The sequence below is a fragment of the Astatotilapia calliptera genome, chromosome 15 (assembly GCF_900246225.1).
Source record: "Astatotilapia calliptera chromosome 15, fAstCal1.2, whole genome shotgun sequence".
Classification (NCBI taxonomy): Eukaryota; Metazoa; Chordata; class Actinopteri; order Cichliformes; family Cichlidae; genus Astatotilapia; species Astatotilapia calliptera.
In genome coordinates, this window is record NC_039316.1 from 10,385,144 (window position 1) to 10,409,926 (window position 24,783).

The following is a 24,783-nucleotide window of genomic DNA, read 5'->3' on the forward strand; positions in this document are numbered from 1 at the left end:
TGACCTTGAACATTTATGAAATGCGAATGAAATTAAAAATTATGGAGGGAGGAGAAAGGGGGGGGGGGTGCTTATTAATGAGAACCAACCCTTTTCTATTTTGCATTTTGCCTTGTTTACATGTTTGTACGAGCCAGTCATTTCAAAATAAATCTTGTCAAAGAAAACTACAGAGACGCTTCAGTTGAAGGGGACAAATTAAATTATATGTTACATTCTACATGATCACGATATGTACAATGAATTCACAGCACATTTACAACTGAGGTAGTCCATCATTACTGTATGACTCACACTTTGACAGTATCAAATAAAGTCCAAATCCAACTAATGGCCCTTGACACAACTATTGATTACTGGTCTTTGTGTCGATGCATAATCATCCCTGCTCACTGAACAGCCCTGTAGCTCTCACTGCAGGAGATGAGCAAGCGCTCGCGTGTTATATGCAGTGCTGGAAGGACACATGTGGTGGCAGCATGTCTTCAGTGCATACGCAGAGACAGAGCATCGATCCCAGACACGGATTACTGCAAAGACTGCACCAGATGATCTATTGTAAACATCTATGTTTGGTGTGCGGGTGTGTGTGTGTGTTAAGGCTGTTCTGGATGTATGTGAAGAAGACAAAGAGAAATGAGATATAGCGATGGAGAAGTAAAAAAAATGCGCGAGGACTCATGGGTTTGCTGCAGCTTGTTAGTTAGCACTTTGGATGGGTTTTATGATATGAAACGAGTGTTTGAGGAGAGAAGTGTGTGTGTGTGTGTGTGTGTGTGTGTGTGTGTGTGTGTGTATTGAAGCAGTAAGGGCACTGCATCAATTACAGTGTCTGTGCCAGCAGGCTCCTGACACCGGCGCTTCTTCATCCTCTTACACACAGTGGGAGGTCTCCCCCTGTTACCACGCTTCCTCTAAAGCAGCACCCGCTTTGTCTTCATAAAGAGCCGATCGATACACACATTCTCACCCAATCCTCTACACACTCGATTTGAACTATGCCAGGCAAACTATAGTGGTGATTCTCTTTTTACAGTGTGTGCATTTCTGAGCAGGGCTACCTCCCTCAAAAGCCAATTTGATGAAATGAACATAAGAGAAAGTGCTGCAGTCATTTTCTCTTAGGTGAGAGCGCTGTCCAAATATTATACGAACAATGAACGCTTTTCAAGTTTTACAGGAAGCCTATGCATATTTTACCGGCCATTTTGCAGCTGCCAAAGAAAACTGCACAAAGGATTTGTTTGCTGGCTTGTGAAATTGGATTCATATGAGTTTGTGCTCAAATTCTTTGACATAAACAGTTCAGGGAGGTGCATTAGGTGCACCGCTGCACCTTCTATCCAAATGCATCACTTTGGGTCTAAACCGTGGAGGTTTAGAAATGTAACAGTGAAACTAAATAAACATACCTCTAGTTTTTTCATCTTCTTCTCCATGGCCGCCTGGTCTAGAGGTTCAGAAGTGTCAGTTAATGCTGTGAAGCTTTTCAGAGTCGAGCCAAGCCACTCGGTGAAGGACTTGCAAAGATTCTCTGTCTCTTCAATGCTCCTCAGCTCCTCTTGTAGCTGTTTGATGGTGTCCTGAAAGTAGATTAAATCGAAGGTCAGAAGAAAAAAGTTCCAGAAATGTTAAGTTTGGATTTTTAAGGAGGATAAATATCTTACTATGATACATAAAAGCTCTGTCTGCCTGAAAACTCTGTCTAGACGATCAGGAGATGAGCAACCAAACTTGGCACACACATAGATCTGAAACCCCTGAAGGGACTTATCGAAATCAGATACTATGATATCCATCATGTTGCCTAGCAATGGGCTAAAAATACCTATTTTTTCCATTCATGCACCTATAACGTTATGTTAAAGTATGTTTCTTCTTCTTTCTTTTTTTTACCACAGCATCTACCCTATATCCACAAAAGGTGAATTATGGATGGCTTTTAATTACCTGTTTTTTAGTCTTTATTGACTTAAAACCTTATGAAAGCATCCTATTGGAACATCTAATTTATATCCCAAAAAGTTGAATTATACATGGCAAGCAACAGGCTAAAACCACCCATTTTCTTCATATAAATGTCTTAAACCTCCCTTTCTTTCATAAACAACATTAGTCCTTCCCGGAAATATTAAGTCGACTGCTGTAGGTCAAATATAAATTGAGGATAAATGACAAAAACACAAACAAAACAGATTTCGTGTTTCATATGTCAGAATTATTGGTGAGACTCTTCAAAGTCTAACATTATATTTCTTTGGGGTAATTCTAGAAAACACTGCCTGTATCCTTTCCTTTTGAAGGTGTGATTTTTGCCCCAGCAGCAGTCTAACATTAGTCACCAAGGACCACAAGCTCTCTGATCAGCCATCAAAACAGAAAATATCCGTTTCCCCTCTACTCTTTCATCTGCTCAGTGTCAATAGCTTCACTACAAGGAGGAGTGGGTTTTTATGCTTTTGACGCATTATCCACTTGACTGATATTCTGAGTCGATAACACCGTGAGGATGGAGAGGGTTTCTTGCAGGTTTTGACACATTATTCACTCAACTTGCAAATCCTGTGGTGAGGAGCTCCAATTAGCTGATAGTGCTGAGTGCACACCTTTTCTGACTAGCCAGAGGTAACAGCTTCCCACCTCAAGCCCATATGGCCCACACTTCACACGGTATAATTACAGGCATCCACAGTTTGAGAGGGATGTTATGTGTTTGCATATGTGTGTAGGCACGACTGTAAAGTATATGCATATGTGAGACAATTTTAGCAGGAAAGGAAGGGTGTGGGCTGTACGGAGGTGGAGAAACAAAAGTGAGGGAGTAAAGGGGGACAAATGCGCACATACGCACACTCAGATGTGTTACTGAAGGTGTAAAAAAAAATCAATGCAGTGCAGGCAAAGCTTTTCCACTCCTGGTGCAGGGTGTGAGATTGCTTTCTGTAGCGTTTAATTACAGCCTTAGCTCCAGACCAGCAGAGCCCCATTGATTTTCCTTTAGTCCCCCCCTCAACCCAGAGGAGAAGACAAATAGAGAGGCTGGATCTGAGTATACAGAACAACCCCGGCAGGGGTAACACGGATAACTCTCAAAGCTACTTCAATGGGGTGTTACAGAAACAAAGTCAAAACTCTCCCAGGAGTAAATTCCACAGTGAGGGAGAACAATCATGTGTGAAAAACACACTGTGGGAAGAGACCCCAGAGGCAATGCATGAAAAATTCACATTTTCTAAAATATATGATTGAGATGGTAACGCAAATTTTTTTTTAACCTGCAGCCAGCTTGTTTTTAATTCTTTTTATTTATTAAACTCACAATGACACCTAGGTCTTGTTTACACATTTACATATCAAGGCTGGCAGTGTAGGCAATAGGGTGGATCCAAAGAAGCAGGTAAGAAAATCTGGTGAAGTGTTTTAAAAAGCTGTGATGACAATGGAGAATTAGAGGTAAGCAATGTAACAGATACAGTCACCAGGCATGGTGGCTCTGAGAAAAGAGCAGCTGAAATTGAGCCTTTATGAATATTGAACAAATAAGGAAAACAGGAACAGGTGAGACATTTGTGATTTATACTTCTGCAGCGGTAATGAAGCTATGTGTAGACAGAATGCTGATTGGTTCAAACTCTGCTTGAACAGGAAAGGCAGTGATAATAATAAACCCAGAGTAATAAACATCTGAATGGAAGCACAGACAATGGTTGCTTCTGATGCTCAGTTTTAGTTCACTGCAAAGAACTTCTTTGACTATTATGACTTCTGATTTCATGGCTGCAAGGGCGACACTGAAGGAACAACTTTAGCACAAACATGAACAAAAGCAGTCCACATTGTAGTACGCTGATTTTTCTACACTGCCCTCAAGTGACAGCACACATCTACAACATACTGATGTGGGTTGCAAAGCTCAGTGTAACACCTGCACGCTACAAAAGCAGTACCGTGCTGGGAGCTTAAGTGGTCGGGGTAAATCAGGTGAAACCGAGATGGAAGCAGAATCTGTGAGTGAAGAAATGCATGAACTGGCAAAGTGCGCCCAAAGGCAGAAATATAAATACATGCAGGAATGTAGGGCCTTTACATTACAATATAAAACATCTTGAGGGGACTGTGTTTGTGAAATGGTGTTAAATAAAAACAAACAAACAACTGTGACATCACACTGTTCCTGAGTACATTTGGAGCAACAGAGGAACAACTGGGTTAGCAACACCACAAACGCTGAAAACACCACAACAAACCCCTCATGTGGCTCACTGTTAAATAGATAAAGGATCTCTGAAAATGCAAAGCACCATTAACTGAATATAAAGGCAATATTATTATATTAAACTGCAGATAATCAAGAGCGCCAAACCTGTATGTTGAGCAGCAGGGAGTGGTAGCGGGCAGTGAGCTGAGTGGCCGTAACACTGATACGACTGCTGATGTAAGTTTCCTCCAGAACCTCCTGGGCTAAAGATGAAAGTCCATCGACTTCACTCTGCCGTGTGAGCACTGCCTCCAGACACCCCTGATCACAAGGGACACATAAGTTTTAATATTTTAGTTACATACTGCCAAAGCTATAGATGATTTATATGTCAGCAAAGTTCATTTAAAAGCCAGGTGTCAGAAAACGCATTACAAGCAAAACAATATAGGGCCTAGAAGGACAGAAGGGTGTGTGTGTGTGTGTGTATGGGGACCAAAAATTGGAATTTTACTACACTTGTGGGGACCGACAGCCCTTATGGGGACCAAAATCCCAGTCCCCACAACTTTGAAGGCATTTTTGAGACTCAAAAATGGAGTTAGTGGACACTTAGTGTCAGGGTTGCAATTGGGTTAAGGTCAGGTTTAGGGTAAGAGTTAGGTTTAGACTTTCTTTTTTGATGGTTAGGGTAAGTGGCTAGGGAAAGCATTATGTCCCACAAGATATGAATCCCCAACGTGTGTGTGTGTGTGTGTGTGTGTGTGTGTGTGTGTGTGTGTGTGTGTGTGTGTGTGTGTGTGTGTGTGTGTGTGTGTGTGTGTAAATGCAAGGAAGGAAAATACTGAGACTCTTTGGCATCCTGACAGTGGCAGGAAGCATGCTCCAGAGGGAGGAGACCAAGTATGGGAAATACTGCTGTTTTATTTGAAACATGACAAAGTGATGCGCTGTAGTATAAAGTGACACAATGCTTCACAGCTTACTGCATGTGTGGCTGTGTTTTTAGGTTAGTTTGCTTCTTCTGTGTCCTGAAATGTAAATCACGAAACTGTGAGCTTGATATTCTTCTGTTTGGTTTTCAGTATAACCAGAAGGTACCTCTGACTGAAGTGACCAGTGAAATAAAAAAAAACATTTGTTGAAATATTATTAAACTATGGTATTCCATATGGTGGCTGGGATGGGCTCCAGCCCCTCCAGCGACCCTGAATTGGATTAGCAGAAGAAAATAGATGGATGGGTATCGCTAAACAATTTCCTGGCTGGGGGAAGTAGCTTCCTGAAGTCTCTACATCCTGGCCCCCAAAAATAAATTCTTCTAATAAGACAGTATGTTGTTCCCTTTTGAGCTTTACAGTGTTGACAGTTGCATGAAATATCAAGGGCCTGTATCTTATATGGACTGCAGCAATCAGGCCTCTTTCTCACCTGGAGTTTCTTCAGCTGAATCTGCTTGGTGGTTGCGTCTGACCTCCGATTACTTCTGATATTAGCTACCCTCTCCATCTCCTCCAGCCACTGTGCCAGGCTCAGGAATTTATGTCCCATCTGCCTCAGTCGGGTCAGCATTGAGTGCAGCTGGCCTTGAGTCTCCTTTAGACGGCTCTGATAGGCCGCCCACTCTCGCTGAGCGGTGTCCAGGGCTCGGTCCTCGATCTGAGGTATACCCCAGGGGATTACTCTCTCTCTGCTGGTGAGCACAGCGGAGAGTAAGGCTTGGCCATTTGAACAGTGCTCCTGCAGGTTCTGTGAAGAAAATGAAGAGTCAAGAACAAAGTAAATACTGGAGGTCACTGAAGACTTAAAACATTTAGAAAGGGTTAGGTGTTAGGTGCTTTACTTTTGAAAAATACGACTATGCGTAGGCAGGGTTAAAAGCTATTCTCTTCTCTTATCATAACCATATAGAGTTGACATAAAACTCCACAGTGTTTCTACCTGTAGCTGCTGCAGTGTATTCTCAAGTGTATCCACGTTTCCCTCTGGATGGGACAATGAGGCCAGAGAGGCCTGCTCCTTCTCCAGCCAGTCCTCAAACACATGTAACCCCCTTTGATACTCTTGATGCACCAGCACCAGCTCCTTGGCCTTGCTGACTGCATTCTGCAAAAAATAAACAAGACGCAAACATTAATGGATGAAAGCAGTTCAAGCTCAAAGAGAAATATGTGTAATGATTTTACAATAATTATTAGGCAAGTCAGTAAAATTTTCAACAAGTTCATGCCCTTCAGTATTTTGGGGAATATAATTAATAATAATTAATTTCTGAAAAAGCATGAAGCAAGCTTTTAAAGAAATACACTCAAACTATTCGGTTATTATTCAAATGCCTGCAGAGGAAAAAATGAAGCCGTATGTTCTGAGTAAGCACCTTAGCCTTTTCTTTGAGGGAGTTGTATCTACACTGCAGCTGCTGCACCTCCTGCTGTGTCGTGTGGTGTTCAGTCATATTGGAACCCTTTGTGGCAATAGTCTCCAGAGGACTGCTATGACTCAGTACTTCCTCATAGAGAAGCTGGAAAGAAAGGAGAACCCATAGATCATTGCAACTGGGATGCTCTGAGGTATAAATGTAACTGCATGAATCTAAAGCGGATAAATGGCTAAAATTTTAATTAAATTAAAATTACAGTCAGGCTAATCTAAATACAGAGTTTGGATAGTCTACAGTGGCATTTGATACCTTGGTCTTTCCCAGGTTAGCAGTCTTGTCTCTCATCTCAGAGTACTGTCTGTCTGAGCAGCTAAGCGTCTCTTCAACCCGATCCATCCACTGCATAAACTGACCCACGTCCTCTTGATAGCTGGTCCACTGCGACAGAGCACCTTCCAGCTGACTGTGACCATAAATAAGGCAAAGTTAGCACAGAGGGAACAAACAAGATTCTGAACAGCTAAATCTAATAATCCCTTTAACCTTTCAACTAGCAGAAATCCATCAAGGGAAACTAGGCAGTTCCCAGTCCCATTTATCAAAGACTGACAGATTAATTGCCCCATGCTCACCTTTTACACTGGATTGAGGCAGACAGCAGTGAGTCCCACGAGTCTTTGAGGTCTTGGATCTGTTTGCGAATCACCGGGACTCCCTCAGCTGAAGTGTTCCTCTGGACTGCCTCTCCCCGAGTCAAGAGCATTTTTAGCTGGATCTCCCTCTCCTGACGGGCAGTTAGTAAGGCCTACAGATAGAGGTGAACACACAGACAGAAAATAACTCTCTAAAGGGTAAAATGCATCTCGCCCTGTTTCTTTCTAAACCATTAAAATAGATGCAACATATCTACAGATAAAACTTGTGTCAAGTCAGAAATCTGCAGTTGCATGGTTTGTAAAATAAGCCTGTGTAATGTTTACTTCTGAAAATTTTAAACACAATATCTCAGTTACAGGGAGGGCTCAGTCACACAGGCCTAGAGACTGGTCGGCAACAGGGCAACACCAGTCTCTATTCTAGTCGGTGGAAGCTGGAGGTTTCCTGCTGTCGCTGGGTGAAATCACTTGTAAAGAGGGTGCTGACTGATAACCTTCTTGTGATTGCTTTGGTCACTAACAGATTGCTGCAATCCTCCGTTTCTTGCATGGAAACTGACTTATCTGCCAGCACTCTACAACTTCTTGGTAGGTGGCTGTGAAATTGTGAAGCCTGTGACGCAAACAAGAAATGGAGAACCTTGTCTTGGTTTCAACGGTAAGGCATTACTTTCACGGCTTATTGTTTTTTTTTTAAATTACACTGCTGCTTGGTTGTTGGTTGCAGCTGTTTGCTGGTAATTTGGTATCTTGTGTGCAACATGCAGGGGACCACAGCAATCTGTACAGCTCTCCGCAACAAATTTAATCAAGCTACAGCAACCACACGCCAACTTAATAGGGAATACTCATTTTTGTTCCTAGCGGCCAGCAAAGAAAAGTCTTGCTAGGAAAATGTGCATGAATGGACTTTTTGTGTATCCCTTTAAAGAACTCCATCCATGTCTTCCTTCCTTACTTCAAGTTGTAACATCCGGTCCTCCAACAAGCCCTTGTCTGTAGTGGTGGAGATGCAGGTGTTGAGGACCCGCTGAGCCTCACACACCCAGTCCTGGAGCTCTTTCAGTCCTTCAGAGAAAAGGCGGTGTTCCCCTACAATGCGCTCAATCCTGGATGCCTTGTCCTGTTAGATATTAAAGTAGAGTAATGTGACTATACTCCTCAAGTCTTTCCTTACCAAAGAGTTTAACATTACACGTGTTTCCAGTGAACAACAACAGTTTCTTCATATTTTTCTGTGTTTGTGTTTGAAATTACAGCCTTGTTTTCCCAGATAGACATCTCTAGAGACTCTCCCACCCACATGTTATAGCACAAGAAAAAAAAACGCATTGTGTTTTCAGTCATCACTCATACATCTGCAACATCTGTGGATCTGCAAAGCGCAGAAAGTAAAAGCTTCAATAACTGGTGGCAATTTTTGAAGTGTTTTCATTCCTGTTTCCACGTCTAGGATGGAAGAGGACCTAAAAATAGCACTTCACTGGCTGGCCAGCAAAGTAAATAAATCCCATTCATCATCGCCGGGGTACTCTCATTGTCCCGAGGTAACAGAATGGTGCTCTGTGGTCAGCGTAATATTTTGTTCTGTGATGTATCAAATTAATCATACGAGTGCGACCACTTTAATGAGAGCTCCACAAAGGTCAGCTTCTCAAGCAGTGACACATTTCAGCTGTGACATTTCAGAAGTGCTTTAGTGGATAAAGGTACGCTGCACAGTCTTGGCCCTTTTATGCTGATGAGGCTGCAAGCACAAGGGCGTTTTAGAGGTAAGAGAGATTACTGAGCTCAGGTAAATTACTCTGGGAACCAGGTCTTCCCTTGGAGACATGACTAATGTGCAAGGGGGCAGCAGTCCATGACACGGCAGATCATACAACAAAACAGCGAACACCAGAGCTGGACAGAAAGCTCTTTAGTGTTTATCAAGAGCACATGGGTTAAGCAAGGCACATTCCAGCACACTGTAGCAGTCTGTGATAGAAGCAGAGCATAAAGAGAGGAAAGGCTAGAAATAAGGTTACAAGGCGTGAGCGGTGTTACCTTGGTTAAGTTGCTGAGGGCTAGGTATTGTGCTGACAGCTGAGATACTCTGTGGACGAAGCCCTTTCCGGCTGCTTGTCCCTCCCAGAGTCGATGAGCTCTTTCCCTCAGCCTGCCCAGCTCTACCTCCTGACACGCCATCTCCTCCAGCACACACTAAGCCGATGTGAAGCAGGCAAGTGGTGGAAAAACAGAGACGGAGCAATTGGATGTTGGTGAGCGCAGGGTACAGAAAAAGTGATGGGTTGGAAAGTATGGTTGTGTGTGAGCACCATTAGAGGTGAAAATGAAACAACAGAAAACATAACATTTTTCATGACAGCAGAGACACGAGGCACAAGAAGCGCAGAGGAGGAGGGATATGGGATTAACATGTCACAAGTACACACTAGAGCACATCAAAATACATGGATAAAAACAGAGGAACACGAGCATCAGCAGTATTTCTCCTGATGTTCACTTTTACATATAAATGCTGTTATTAGGTTAGACACCACAGCAAAGAAGAGGCACAGGAGACACGGCTGATAACGTAATCCAAAGACGGGTTGTATACATGTTAAAGGGTAAGGAGGATTTTCCCTACATGAGTTCAGAGACTGAAGCCTGTGTGTTTTATTGTACTTCAGGTGCTGTGGGAAGAAATGTAATTGCTTGCAGGGACCAGACAAAAGGCAATGACGAGAAGTGCTACAGTGGGGGACAGAATAAATATAAAAATAGCAACAATGATACGAGCAGAGCTTTGAGATGGGTTTGATTTTTTTTTTTTCCTTTGTCAGTTTTATCTTTTTTAACGCTTCATGCCTGTCTTCCCTTTTTGTCTCTGCCAGACGTGGCAGAGGCTGTTATCGCATCCTGAAAAAGGCCTTTTAGCCACGCAGTGCTTCAGCTTTGACAGAAGGAGAATTAATTAGATTTCTGGACTTTTCTTCTGACTATTGTGTCAAGACGCAGCTCTATTTTGATCCAGTGGTGCTCGAAAAATGTAATTAGGTCCTTCTCTTCTCCCCAGTGAATTGAAATTGTACTTCAGGGATCCATATCTGATGGAGAGCTGACTATTTAGTATCCTTGGAAAATCTACTTAATATTCAATTTGCGGTGTAATGACAAGGTTTATTTGAGTGAAGAGAGGAAATTAGAAAACATCAGTGAGAGCAGCTGAGAAGAGAAATGTAAAAGGGGCAGCCTCACTAACGTAATGCAATTTAACAGTAAATGGACCCTACAGTATTGATTAAAATGTCCTGATGTACTGCTACAGGGGTGGACTAACAGATTGACCCTTCATCAGCCACAATAACCGCAGAAGTAATGTCATTGTAAGAGGACTGTAATGTCCAGGGAGAATCATGAGCACGACTGTGGGCTTCACAGTACCTGTAGTTTGCTGAGCTCCTGCTTCTTGGCTGGAAGGTCATGTAGGCGAGCACTGCTCTCCTGAACTCTGACCTCTGTGCTGTTCAGCCATTCCTGCAGAGGCTCAGCACTGGCCTCAAACTCTGTCATCTGGGCCTGCAGGTTCTGCAAATGTGAAGTAACTTGTTAAATACACCTTTTGAGGTTCTGAATTTGCACAAACTGTACAAATATCAGAGAAAGTGAGCACTCTGATAAAAAAATGAAACTAATGATTGCTTGCTTTCTTGCACATTAAATACACATTGATGTAATTTTGCAGCCATCTGCTAAGCACGGAAAACGATGCACCAACCTTGAGAGCATCTTCTCTCATTTGCAGGTTATTCATCAGGCTCTTCCAGTCTTCTCTCGCATTTGCCACCTTGGCCTTGATTCCCTCCACCCTGTCCTTGGACACTACAGCCATCAGCAGCTCCCCACTGGCTCCTACTGTACTAAGCCTGGCCTGGCCATTCTCCCTGTCACTCAAGAACTCCTAAGGGGATACAGTACACAGACAAAGACAAAGGAGCAGTGACTATTTAACTGAAGCACGCACACAAAGGGAGAAGGGTGTGAAAGGAGGGGAAAAAAAGACTGAATGACTATCCCAAACTTCTTCTTTTTTTGCCTTTTGCTGCAGTGCCTGACGGGTAACAAAGCCATTCTCTACATTGTCAACAAATTTTCTCTCAAGGTCCCAGAATGTGACCCTACATTGTGAAAAGCAGTAATTACATTAGATGAAGTCATTACTAATTCTACATGCATATGAAGAAGTGGCCTGACCCACAGACGCAATAACAGATAAGGGAAGTCAATGAGCCTGAAATGTGTCTGCTTTTTTTTTTCTTTTTTACAAAGCGCCTTCATACACACCCACCGGCAATGTACACACACATATTAGGATAAACACGCATATGCAGCATGCACACACACAGACACCCCTCCCTCTGAGCTGAGCCGATGACAGTAGCGCAGCAGGGACCACTCCACCATCTGTGCAGTCAGCACATCACTTACACACACTATCTAGCTTCAGCCTCCTCAAAACACACACACACACACACACACACACACACACACACACACACACACACACACACACACACACACACACACACACACACACACACTTGGTAAAGTAAAAGACACACACAAGAAAAGAAAGTCTGCGTCTCTCACCGTTTCGCTCTCTGTGTTCTACATTCATTTACTTGCTCGCTCTTTTTCTTTTCCACACTTGCTGTCTTTCTCACCCTGCCAGTGTAACCGTATACCACCAATTAAGCATGACACAATGGATACCCCAGCCCCTCCCACGCTAGCCCTCCTGGAGGTCAGCCATGTGGAAACATTGTTCCACATTCCTCACCAAGTCAATAATAAATAAAACATGATTGCCTCTCTAGTCAGAAAGTATGAAAATCCCTCTCATCCAAAAAACTAGAAACTTCTAAAGGAGCAGACTTTGCTAAACCCCTGCAGAGGATTTCCAGCAAATTATTTTGTCAAATAACCACACGTTGCTTTGCCATTTTGAACTCACTCTCCCTGACCACCTAACTGTTGATTCACTGCTTCGTCGATCATCTAAGAGCTCCAAAATATGGTCTGAGAATGCAGAGTTTAGAAATAATAGCACATTGCTTGATAGTAATGCGGTGCATGGATGTGGGGATGTCCACCTTCACAGACAAGCAGCTGACTATTAGCCAGAACCCTGCGGTGCTCTGAAGAGGCTGCCAGACCTGCCAGAATCTCAGAGACTTCTCAGAAAGAGAGACACACAGATATTTTGAAGAGAAAGGCTGAGAGACCCCACTGTGGAGCTTTCTCTTATCTCTTTTGGCTATGAGCCCATTTCTAGCTTATCCAGGCTACTGCAGGTCCCATCACTCCAACAAGCCCACCAGCAGACACTCAACAGTGGGCATGTTCACACACGCTTCCCTTTGAGCAAACATCCAATGAAAGAGGATTGATTGTTTAACTACTACATCTTTTGCTTTTCTTTGTAGTACCATATTGTTGCTTAGCCTGCCTCTATGGAAACAAAATAAAAAGCGAGAACCAGTCTGTAATTAGCAAGAGTGGATTTAAGTGGACTCAAACTGATGCAAGGTTGCAGCTTCTCAAGGAGCAGACAAATGGCTTTTATGACAAGAAGCTTGTTAATATCATCACCCCGAGAGGCAGGAAAAGTCTGGTTTATGTAAGTGAATAAATGACACTCCCTACCTCTACTATCAACAGACACTCACAGAAGCAATCTGCCTGTAGAAAAAATATCATACGGCCACACTGGCTGGCAGCTCCGAGACATCAATATGAATGAGCACAAAACAAGTTATTGAAAATGTTATTTCTCAAAAGACTTGACTACAGTAATATTTAGTTACGTTTCCATCCCCAAAAAACTGCTTGATATGCTGGTATTACTTCAGTCTGCCCTGGAATAATATGACAAAAATGTGATTAAATCTGTGATTAATTCCTGCATCAGGTAAGTCTGTCTTGGAAAAACACCTGTGCAAAGAAGACAATGAACTTCAATTTTACTACAGTTATATGTCCCCTTAAAAAACACATGCGCATACACACACACACACACACACACACACAGGAAGAATAAATTTTTTTTTAGCTGTACATAAGGGTTTTGCAAATTATATCCCTTACCTGAATCCTTTGCAAAGCAGAGGAGGCCTCTGTGACAGTCTGTGGCACATCAAAGCATTTGGCAGTGCTGATTTTGGCATTGACCAGCCACTGCTGGAAGTCTCTAAGGGCTGCACGAAACCTTTGCTCCAACAAGCGCTCCTTATTTTGACATTCCCTGGATGCACGAAGACTCAGACTGCAGGAAAGAAGAAGAAAAGAAAGAAAAGGCCTCATTTAAGTTGTTGTTCATGGGTTGAAATCTCCCGTGAGAAATGAACAAAGAAAGAACGAAGCTACAAACAGAGGAAGTGTTTACTGCCCATGTGTCCATCAAAACAAAGGAGACACGTGCTGATGCTCTGATACTGTCCAGACTGTACTCACGTCATGGAGGATGAGCCAGGGATGAGAAATGGGCAGGTGGAGAAATGGCAAAGTGGGTGAAGTGGAAGGAATGAGCGCTGGGGCAAAGAGGGAGAGCGGGGGGATGGCGCTAAGGGGCACTGTGTGGGAGGGGGGTTGAGAGGCAACATATGACTGGGGCAAGAGTTCACATGGGTGACAAGATGGAGGGAACGAGGCACGACAGCTTGATGCTATAAGAAAGAGATGAGATGGAGGAGATATGTGAGGAAGCGGTCACAGCGAGGCTTGACAGAATATCAAAGGTACACTTTCAAATTTGGATTTTAGGAGAATGAAGCTTTTCATCCAGAGGAATTTTTCTGCTATTAATATATTAACCACAAGGTACAGCAGGTATGTAACTGAAGCATAATAAAATCACTTGTTGAATGAGACTGAGATTTGAAGCTTTAAAGGATAGCTAAAAACACAAGAAACCATAATAATCTAAAGGGATGCACAAACAGAACACACAAAATGAAAATGTCAGCGAAATTTGATGACAACTCCTAACTTTACGGAGCGTGATAATAAATTTACAGCAGCTCAGGAGGTAGATTGGGTCGTCTACTAACTGGAAGGTTGGTGGTTTGATCCCTAGCCCCTGTAGTAATTGTGCTTAAGTGTCCACGGGCAAGATACTGAACCCCAAAATTTCTCCCAATCCATCGACTGCAGTCTAAGTGTGTGCATGATAGTCAGAAAGCACTTAAGGGTACAAAATAAAGATCTTTATGAATGTATGAATGAGCCTTGGTGTGTTGATTTAGAGTAGAAAAGACCCAGCAGCAAAAGTACCAGCCCAGTGGGAGCGGATGTTGTTGATTGGCACATGAGGGGGTGGGAGACCAGCTGTCAGCTACAAAATGATCGGCAATGAGATTTTTTATTTTTTTTAATTTGTTAATGGTGCTTTGAGTACATCATGAGACCAACAATCAGTTATGTGTTTTTATAACCAGACACAATTCAGGTATTTTACCATATTAGGCAATTTAAAAGTATAAAATGGCAACAACAAAAAATTTATTTCAGATTCAAATCTCCAGCATGACGCACTACACAACCACCCGTCTTCTTGACCTCCATACTCCTTCACACACTTCTGCTCAGTGCTCCCTGGCACTAAATTTACATAACCAAATTGTGAGGTGTGTTATGACCAACATAGATACAAGTTCATATATGGATAAGCTATATGTACAACCAGCAGAATTATTTTCTTTCAACTCTGGGATAAAGAAAAAAAATCTATGTACATGTAGTTTCATTCAAAATAGATTTAAACATGATGTAAGACAAAAAAAAAGAAAAACAATTACTGGATTTCACACATTGTGGGGAGTGTGTGAAGGTTAAAGGAGGAAGGGGGAGACGTGGATGACAGCAGGGAAATAAGGTTACTTATCAGAAATAGAGGTATGAAAAACATGGCAAAAAACACATTGTCCTCATGTAGCATCTCAATGCACTGAAACACGCATTAAAGTCAGGCACAGACACTCTTGAGCTTTAACGGTGTGATGAGGGCATGAAAGGGTAACACAGTGGGGATAGCACGGGTGTAAAAGAAGCACTTTTTCTGCTGTGACAGACAAAATCTGGCATGCGGTATAAAGAGGAGGTGGGGCGGAGGGGAGTTATTGCCTTTTCCTCCTCTCCTCTGACTCCTTTTTTTTTTTCATTCTGTCTGTGCACTCTTCTTTCTGCAGCGCTTAAATGCAGGACAGGTGCAAAGAGCGCACAGGCCAAGTCTATTACAGACTAAACAGCCAAACGAATAAGGAAAGGTGGTGTTTTGCCAATCAGCAGTCTACGCCAATTAGCTGCCAAAGCATTTCCAAAAAGCTGACCTCACTTAGATTGTCTGCCAGTAAATCTTCAGAGAAGCAGCAAATAAAGGAGATCATTTGCGCTACGGTAGAAGTTTATACTTGTACATGAATGCGTTGAATGTGCATGGCTGTGTGTGTGCATGCTCTTTTGTATGCACTGTTGTTCTTTTGAAAAGGCACTGCACGGTGCGTTCACAAACAAGTGGTGCTCATTGAACACGGGCTCACTTGAGGGTTTAAAGCAGGCAATTAGAGCTCAGTAAAGAGACTAAAGTGGGTATCAGTGTGAAGAAAAAGACCTTCCAAAAAATTGTAATTTCCCTAAAAAATTACACTCGGTGTTGCATAAAATTAAACTGGGGAAGGACACAAACATAGTCAATAAGTGGAAGTGAGGGAAGACGGTTAAATGTCGCTTAGCAACTGGTGACTCTGTTGTTGTCCGTCACCTTTCCACCTTCACCTGGCTGATACGGACGTCAGACCTCTGTGTGTTATTGCCACAAGCGCGCGCGCGCACACACACACACACACACACACACACACACACACACACACACACACACACACACACACACACACACACACACACACACAAAAGAGCTTATAAAACATAGCCCTGGCTTTTGAGCTGTAATTAAGGAGAACTTTCCTTTCCCGCTCTTGTTATTGTGTTATGGAACAGCTGTTTTTAAGACTGTTATATGGAATAATGTGTGACATCAACAATAATTATGAGCACAGGTTTAATTGAATCATTAAAATGACACATTTTTATATAATATGCCAGTTAAAAAATATGTCAGGTATCTGCAGAATCACATACTTGTACAGTAATAAATAGCAAATAACTTGTTTATACGTTATGTTGCACGTTGCATCATAATCACTTGATCATCTGTATTAATCACAGGCTTTTAATAAAAACTGTCTAAAGGATAAGGTTGGCTAGGTTGTTGACTAATAGCTAATAAAGCTTCTCTTTCTCCAATGCCTCAATCAATTATGGAGTACCTCAGGATTTGATTTTAGGTCCCTTTTTGCATTATGTGTCCGTTAGGCTTTATTTTTCACAAGTACAATGCATCTTTCAAATGATAATCCAATGTCACACAAATATTTTAGGATGTGTATTTCTACAGAAAAACTGTCTTCATCTAAATGACACACAGACAGCTGTGATCATTTTTAGCTAGCCATTTAGGACCATTAGCACTAAACCTTTAAGCCCATAGCAAAAGTCTTGGTATCACCTTTGACCTTGCACTTAAACCTAAATCGAATTAATTCACTTCCGTTCTCTATAAACAGATAGCTACAGAAGAAAATGCAGACTTTTTAGGCAAAACACAATTTCTTTAACATTGGAAGTGTCTTGGTTTTACTCAACGTAATCATACATGCATGCCTCCACTGCAGAACGTAGTTCTAAAGTTCAAGAGCTTAAAAAGTGTGGCCATGTCTATCAAAAAACTCGGATCAGATGATTAGAGAGGCCAACTGCTTGAATAAGGTCTCACCAGGTCTGTTATGTACACAGGGAGCTACCCATAAAGGCAAACTAGGCAGACAGACATAGCTAAGCATCCCTTCTCTCACTCATATAAAGAGTGTTACAAACAGTTTATTCTCCTCGAGGATGGATTTTTGACCCTTTACTGCACCAGCCCTCATCTCATCATGCAGCAGTTGCAGAATCCTGCAGTGAGACTAACTGGTAGCAGATAATGAAAACACATTACACCAGTACTAAAATCCCTGTACTGGCCACCTGTCAGATTGATTTTCAGAACCTAATGTCCTCTACCCAAGCAGTAGGTCTCAGATCCCCAAAACAACTGCTTTTAACTGTTCCACTATCCAAGTGGGTCAAGGAGAGTATGCCTTTTCAATGGCCTTTGTTTGCACTTATTGCTTTTAGCATACTATAATTAAACAAATGAAATTCATTTTTATTCAGTTTCCTCAACATATTTCGATTATTTCCTGTTTATTTGTTTGTCTTATGTTATTTTATTTTTTTTACTTAAAATGTATATAGCATATTGGTCAATAGAGGTTGATTTGAACATCCTAGCTGAAAAAAAACCTCCAAAAACATTTTTTTTTTGATCAGTTAACTTTTAAACACATTGTTACCACCTTTCCATTTCAGGTATACACAAAAGAAAGAAGTGAAACAAAGCAAAATAACAAAAATCCCGAAATGATTGTCTCTAGTTTGTTCCTGTGACATTAATATTTCAGTCCTCACCCTGTCATTGATGTGTAAACATGGTCCATATCTCTCAACACTGTCTGATCTTATGAGTCGGTTACTCCATAACATATATTACACTCACTATTTACAGCCATTCGTCTTGTTATAGTGGGTCTGGGTCGTACCATCTCTCCAGGAAGGCTTTTTCACAGGCTCCTACCAAGATTTTAAACAAACATCTGTCTTCTCTCAACACAATATTTCCTGCTATATCACCAAAATGCAACACCAGAGATGATCCTGTATATATTTTAACAATAAATAAATGAACACTCTCCCAAAACTGCACAATGCCAGGGCAGATCCAAAAGACATGAGAATGGTTTACATTTATCACATTGGCTTCAATATGGCTTTGTTAGAGAACACTAGAAATTTATGTTTAATATTGGGGGTGACAGAGAATTTTATTCAACCCTTCCAACAGTTTTCTCTCAAGCTACATGATGATGTAGTAGATTGCTGTGTTCTCCATACAGGCAGCCATTTATCTTGAGAAATATACACAACGAGTTCTTTTTTGCCCATTTCGCTTTAACATAATGTGCTGTATTTCCTTTCCTCTGTTGGTACTATGCAGATATTACTCTATATTTCTTTAAATTGTAGATTCCTACTATGGTTGGAGAATGGTTGCATAATGTTAAATTTTGTTCCATCTCCTGAAAACTCATAAAATTCCCATCTTTTTTTACTGTACACAGTGCTGTTATTCCATTTGGTATCCATTGTTTCTCATCTCTGGTCCAAAGTATCTCCAGGTTCTTCCTCTAATTTATATTTTTGTTCTATATTAAACCACAGTTTTCATATAATCTGTGTGATAACGTCTTCACTTTTGAGAAAACCTTTTACTTCATCTCCAGTGTGACTCTGAATTTCCTTTCCTTGAGCATTTGTTTGGATAACTTTGTTGGCTTTTAGGTTAGGAAGTTCAAGTTGGGGCCATTTCTATCTACATTTGAAAAAAAGCAGCTTTTGGCCTCATTACACAGACTTGAAGCAAAAGGCATCATGAATAAACTATAGTTAATCAGTCAGTGTTTCGTTTTACATCCACAAACACTCCAAGGAGTAATTCTCGCTCACCCACATCACATCACTACAGCAGAAATGTTCCTCTCACCTGTTGTGCTGTTTGATTAGCGCCGTGACCCGGTCTGACTGTGAGCCGAGGTCTCTGGAGTATCGCACCAGGTCATTCAGTTGGCCTTTCAACTTCTCCGCCATCGGCTCGGCGCTCTGCAAGCCCTCCAGTATATCCTAAACGGCACAAATCAGACACCAGCTCAGTGTGTGTGTGACAAGGAAACACAAGCACCCAACGGATCTGCATGACACCCTCCAATAAGTCCGCTCGCATTCCTATTCACACCCTGCCTCAGTCGTTTTCGCTCTTCTCACATTCAAACCGCGCACACAGACGCTCAAACACATACTCACAGTGCTGCCTGTACAAAAGCATTGCTGTTCCTGGCGGAGTGTGGCAGGAAGGAGCTGTGGATAACGGTCTCCAGCTCGCCTCAGCGTGCCTCACATTCTGCACTCACACAGTCATGAAATCCTGTCCCATGAAATATGTACAAGCTCTCTCTCTCTCGCTGTGTGACTCTCACTCACTCTCTGACGTATGACGATTAAAACAACCCTCCCTCCCTGCTCCTGTGGACTCGCTGCTCCCGTCTCCCTCTTCTCCTTTCCTTTCCTCGCTCCCTCCTCCTACGGCGGTTCTACTTCTTTCTCTACCCCACTCTCTCGCTCTCTCCTCTTTCTCTCTCCCTCCTCCCACTCCCTCCACTTATTCCCTCGCACACATTTTTCCTCCCGATGACTCTCTCACGCTCTCTCCCTGTGGAATTCAGCTGTCAGCCCTCACAGATGTAGAATTGGTTCAAACGCACACAAACAAGCGCGTAACGAAAACAAGGCCGGACACAGGAAACAGGCTGGAGAAGGAGGAGAACGAGAAGCGGAGGAGGGGAAAGAAAAAAACCCCAACTCCTCCTCTGTTCTTTAACAGCCCCAAATTGAGGAAAACCGGAGAAAGGCATGGCTGAAGAAGCCCGGAGGGGAAATATAGGGCTGAACGTGTTGGCACGGCCTTGACAATACAGAGAAATTGTCACACTGTAAACATCCTGTGGAGGTTAGAAACAGAGCAGCAGGGGAGGTGAGGAGCACAAGCATCTAAGAAAGAACCCCTGCAGCCAAGAAGGACATCTCAGCACACTTCAGTTCAACCAAGTTGGAGTATAGGCAGGAGAAACAATGAGGGAATGTTTGGGAGGGAGAGATAGTGGAAAATAATGGTTAAAAAAGACAAAGCGGGGAGGGGTAGAGGGGACAGCACGGAAGACAGAATGAGCAGGAAACCAGGGGAAGTGATGGGATTGTGGCTGTCACTTGTTCATCATTCCAGTAAAGCTGATTTACAAACTAATCTGTTTTTAGGATTTACAAATAGAATGGATAATTACTGACAGAGAAAGCAGGGCTAATTGCAGAGGGTCCTGTGTGTGTCTGTGTGTGTACTTTGTATTAAACAATGCTAATCATAGGACGGCAGCATAGCCGCTGTCAGCTTTCACCCACCCCAGCGAGTTTTTATTATTGATGCTGTTTTTTTAAATGCACCATTGTGAGAAAATGAACAGATAATAATTCAGGCTCTCTTGTCATTATGTTTATTTAAATTCTATAGTACCTTAGCCAGCTGCCATCCCTCCACGGCCTCCTCGCCGTTACTCTGCCCTTCAGCTTTAACCAGCTCCTGGCTCCACCCCCTCAGACGTCCATCAAACACTTTTAACTCTTCCTCCAACTGGGCGGTCAGACGGTTATATTCCTCTTCGGAAGCCGCGGCAGCGGACAGGGCCCCCTCCAAGCTATCCCGGGCCCTCAGAGCGGCCCCTTCCCATTGCTCCAGAGCGTGGGACAGCGCCCCCAGCTGTCGATCCATGGCCTCGCAGCCTCCCGCTGCCGTGTGCTCCGCTGTGGACGCCGCGCTGCGACGTACCCGGCTGAGGCGGTCGCGGCCCTCCAGAAGTCGACACTCCACACGCTCCTGGAGAGATAAAGAGGGTAGGTAGGTAAGAGACAAAGTTGCTACGGAAACTGTGGCTAAGGAAACCGCAATCTCTGGCTGTGCTGGTGTCTATTTAAAGCTGCCGTATAGTGTTTTCATCAGATGTCCCCTGCTTCATCACCTTACATGTTTATATCTACTTCTTTGATTCTGTCAGTGCACCAGTTATTCTGATTTGCTGTATTTTTAATTTCCATATCAGTAATATCGCTCTGTTAGTGATTTTTTTTCCCTCTCCTTCCATCTTCACCTCTTACTCTCTAAGGGAAAGCCAGGCAGATGATGTGAAAAACACTTGAGTGTGATGCGATAGCAGTGAGCTGATAGAGGGATTAAAAAGGGAGAAGATGGCTATGAAGATCAACCTTGACACTAAATAAAAAATGAAAACTAGCTTGTGTACACAAGACATCATATCTCCTCTTCTACTGTAATGCTTCACACAGCATAGCTCTGCTGACACACATTTATAATGTGATAATTAGTACCCATGTGTAAAATTTAAATGCAAATCAATTTTTCCTCACATATTTTCTCTCCTCTGTAATCACAGAGTTATCGAGCAGGGAAAGATTTAGCATTAAATTCATTGCTCCTTTTCTTTTTTCCTTTTACACACAACCATAAACCATATTATACTGCATTGGCAGTAAAATGCATCATGAGAGATTGAGATATTTGGCTCTGATATGGGAACAAGCTGAGAACCAATTCCAATTCCCCGCATAATTTGCTCTCCTTCATAGTGAGAATGTATTCATCAAATGGGTTCAGATAATTCAGCAATCAGTTATCTTCGCAAGAATTGGGTGTGGATTAAAAAAAACAAAACAAAACAAAGAACAGCACACACATTTCAAGCATGCAGAAGAGCCAAAGACAAAGTATTCTTAAATAAGTTAAACATTGCTTCCACACAAGAGTCGCTGATACTGCACTGAGAATCATTATGTCTATATTGGGTTTAAAGAGTTAATCCTTCTTTAATAGATGTGTAATTAGTGCCTGTTACACATCAATTATCCCAACAAATTCCTACAAGATGTCCAGCCAAGTTTTAATTCTCAAATAATCTAAGTTTATAACTAAAAGACAATTTAACCAACATGTACCGCATGCTGTTAACATGGAGTGGCTCAAGAGATTTCAGATTATGTCAAATAAATTTTAGATTGTTTAGCTGATACTGTTTTAGCATCCGTGTACTTGTGTTTTCCCTACAGTTTTATCACTTAATTTATGTGGGCTGAAATAATCTGCAACTCTTTATGATTTGTCCCCGAAAAAGGGCCGTAAGCACAGAATGGAAATGCTTGAGGTGACTAACAAATGTTTGTCTTCCTTACCCTAACTTCTGACAGTTTCTTTTTGATGGATGTGGAGTCTCCTGATGTGTCAGACCAGTGCTGTAGCTCCTCCCCTGCAGTCATTAGCCAATCAGTGAGCTCTCTAACGGCCTCCAGGTAGTTCTGGTGCTCCAACACCACTGCCTGTGCCAGACGTACTCTCTCCTATAGAAGAAACACAAAATGTGTACACGTTATATTACCGAAAGCCTTGATCAAGGTGAAAGAGGTTGATGGTCATCTACATTGTAAATTAATAAATAAAGGCAGATGTTTTGTACCTCCACCAAAGCTGTGAGGTTGTCAAACTGCACCTGCAGCTGGGTGCGAGCACCATGGTTAAAGCTGGCATCACCAGTCTTCTTGAAGAGTTCTCTGGCTTTTTCCTCCAGTGTGGACAGCGCCATCTGGTGGTCTTCTAGATCAGCCAGCAGAGCACGGAGTCTCTCCAGCTGTGAAGCTTTTTCTCTAGGTCCTGGCTGAGGGGTGAGAGGGGCACACACCTCCCGCTCCACAACCTCCATCCAGCAGCGCAGTTGGGCGGCACTCTCAAGGTATCCTCCCCACTGAGACACAGTCCACTCTAATCGACTGGAGACAGAACAGTAGATCTCTCATACACTTTTACAAATGGTGCAAAAAAAAAAAAAAAAAGAAAATAAAAAAACAAACACATGAAATCTTTTATAACTACATGTGTAGACTTCTTAATTTAAATCTTGGTGCATAAAAATCTTTTTACACCTTTTTACTCTCCTGTACATTTGCAGCATTGCAGAAGAAGCACAAACTGGCAGTAATACTGGCTTATAGCCTTTCTCCCCTTTTATCAGGAGGTTCAAAACACACAAGGACACAGACACACACCCATAATTTTCCTTGCCATCTGTTACCCCTGCCTGTGCAAATAGTGCCAATATCCACATACTCACACACACCTCTAATTCACCTGCTACCCCTCGCCTCCTGTTATCCCTCTCCCCTTTCAACACAAACACACCGCACGTGTGACCCACTGTTTGCCATCCACCATTTAGTCCCTAATGGGATCAATTTTTTTTCTAGGAGGGGCCATAATTGGTCAATTAGACATACACACACAAACTGATGCACATGCATGCCGTCACGCACGCACACAAACACACCCGAGAGCACATACTAAGACACATCAGTCACAGTTGGAAAATGAGACACATACTTCTCATTATTTATTTAACCTAATGGTAATTAACAGCACCGACACATCAATCTGTGGTGATGAAAATAACCTGTTCCTAAGAGAGAATTTTTTTTTTGGGCAAACAGAAACATCCTCTCTTAAATGTTCATGGGCAAATGTTTCAGTGGCAGAGAAATGGGGATTGACTGGCATTTATATTGAGCTCATCTAGTCTCACTGACCAGTCAAAGTGCTTCACTCTACAAGCCAAATTTATCCACACATCCATACAGTGCTTTTTGAATTTTAAGCACTTTATCTGCATCACATCCATGGCCAATTTAGAACCAGGAATTAGCCTAACATGCATATTTTTGCATACCTTGAGGAGTACTCAGAGGAAACCCACCCACGCACAGAGAGAACATGCAAACTCCACACAGAAAAGCCCCGGTTAGGGTTCAAACGTGGAAACTTCTTGATGTTAGGTGACCGTGCTAACCAAAGTGCTTTATCCAAAAGCATACATGTATTCTATAACTGCATGCAAAATTTGTTAAAGGTAGGAATGCTTCTTTACTCATTAGATTATCATTTGTAGTTTATAACAAATTGCAGGTGATAGTTAAAGTGAGTAGTTGTACCTGTGGCAACTCATGGCTGTCACAAGCAGTGTAGCCCATGCGTCCTCCAGTTCCTGCAGCTGAGAGCGAACCACTTCCTGTCCGGCGGCGCCATAGCTGCGCAGGGCGAGCTCACCTTTACCCATTGCCATATTTAACTTGACCTCACCCTCTCCCTTCAAAAGCAGGATATCCTGTGCAAACAGACATTCAGAGTAAAAAATAAAAATAAAAAATATATAAATATATCTTAAGCAAACAGCCCCCTCTTGTGTTCACTGGAAAAACTAGATTGTAATAAAGGTGAATTACCTAAATAAAGAATACATGCAGATGTAGTCTTGTTGTCCTCTCACCTGCACCGTCTCCAGCCTTTGCTCTAACTGCTCTTTGGTCCCCATCGTGCTGTCGACTGTACCCAGTCGCTCCTGGATCTCCTCCAGCCAGGCCCAAACCCCCTGGAGAGTGTCTCCAAAAGCCTGGCTCTCCTGGCAGCCTCTGAGCCTCTCCCTGGCTGCCTTCAGTAGGGCCTGGTGCTCCATCTGTAGCTGGCCTGTTACTCTGACCTCTCCTCCTGACCCGCGGCCTGCCTCAGATAGAGCCTGGGCTTCCTGGCAGAGTTGCTCAATAGATTCCCTTACAAAAGAAATTGATATATTATTGTTCTGAATATTCAGTAACTTATGCTGTGACATATATAGCATATGGCCACAGACACCCTC

The 24,783-nt window shown here is 42.5% G+C and overlaps 1 protein-coding gene across 7 annotated transcripts in view; it reads right to left on the minus strand.

The window, feature by feature from the left end:
• Positions 1-24,783, minus strand: part of syne1a (spectrin repeat containing, nuclear envelope 1a) — a 150,867-nt gene that overhangs the window by 69,579 nt on the left and 56,505 nt on the right. For 6 of the 7 annotated variants that reach the window (XM_026193859.1, XM_026193861.1, XM_026193860.1 and 3 more), the window contains 18 exons: positions 24,418-24,697; positions 24,083-24,255; positions 22,561-22,870; positions 22,280-22,444; positions 20,553-20,912; positions 18,975-19,111; positions 13,367-13,544; positions 10,998-11,180; positions 10,664-10,807; positions 9,281-9,436; positions 8,193-8,357; positions 7,211-7,383; positions 6,888-7,041; positions 6,576-6,719; positions 6,140-6,304; positions 5,630-5,947; positions 4,364-4,519; positions 1,413-1,583 (listed from right to left, as the gene is read on the minus strand). In XM_026193859.1, the coding sequence (XP_026049644.1) occupies positions 1,413-1,583; positions 4,364-4,519; positions 5,630-5,947; positions 6,140-6,304; positions 6,576-6,719; positions 6,888-7,041; positions 7,211-7,383; positions 8,193-8,357; positions 9,281-9,436; positions 10,664-10,807; positions 10,998-11,180; positions 13,367-13,544; positions 18,975-19,111; positions 20,553-20,912; positions 22,280-22,444; positions 22,561-22,870; positions 24,083-24,255; positions 24,418-24,697 (3,532 nt within the window). The remainder of the gene's footprint in view (positions 1-1,412; positions 1,584-4,363; positions 4,520-5,629; positions 5,948-6,139; positions 6,305-6,575; positions 6,720-6,887; positions 7,042-7,210; positions 7,384-8,192; positions 8,358-9,280; positions 9,437-10,663; positions 10,808-10,997; positions 11,181-13,366; positions 13,545-18,974; positions 19,112-20,552; positions 20,913-22,279; positions 22,445-22,560; positions 22,871-24,082; positions 24,256-24,417; positions 24,698-24,783) is intronic. The other variant, XM_026193864.1, reaches the window with a different exon arrangement.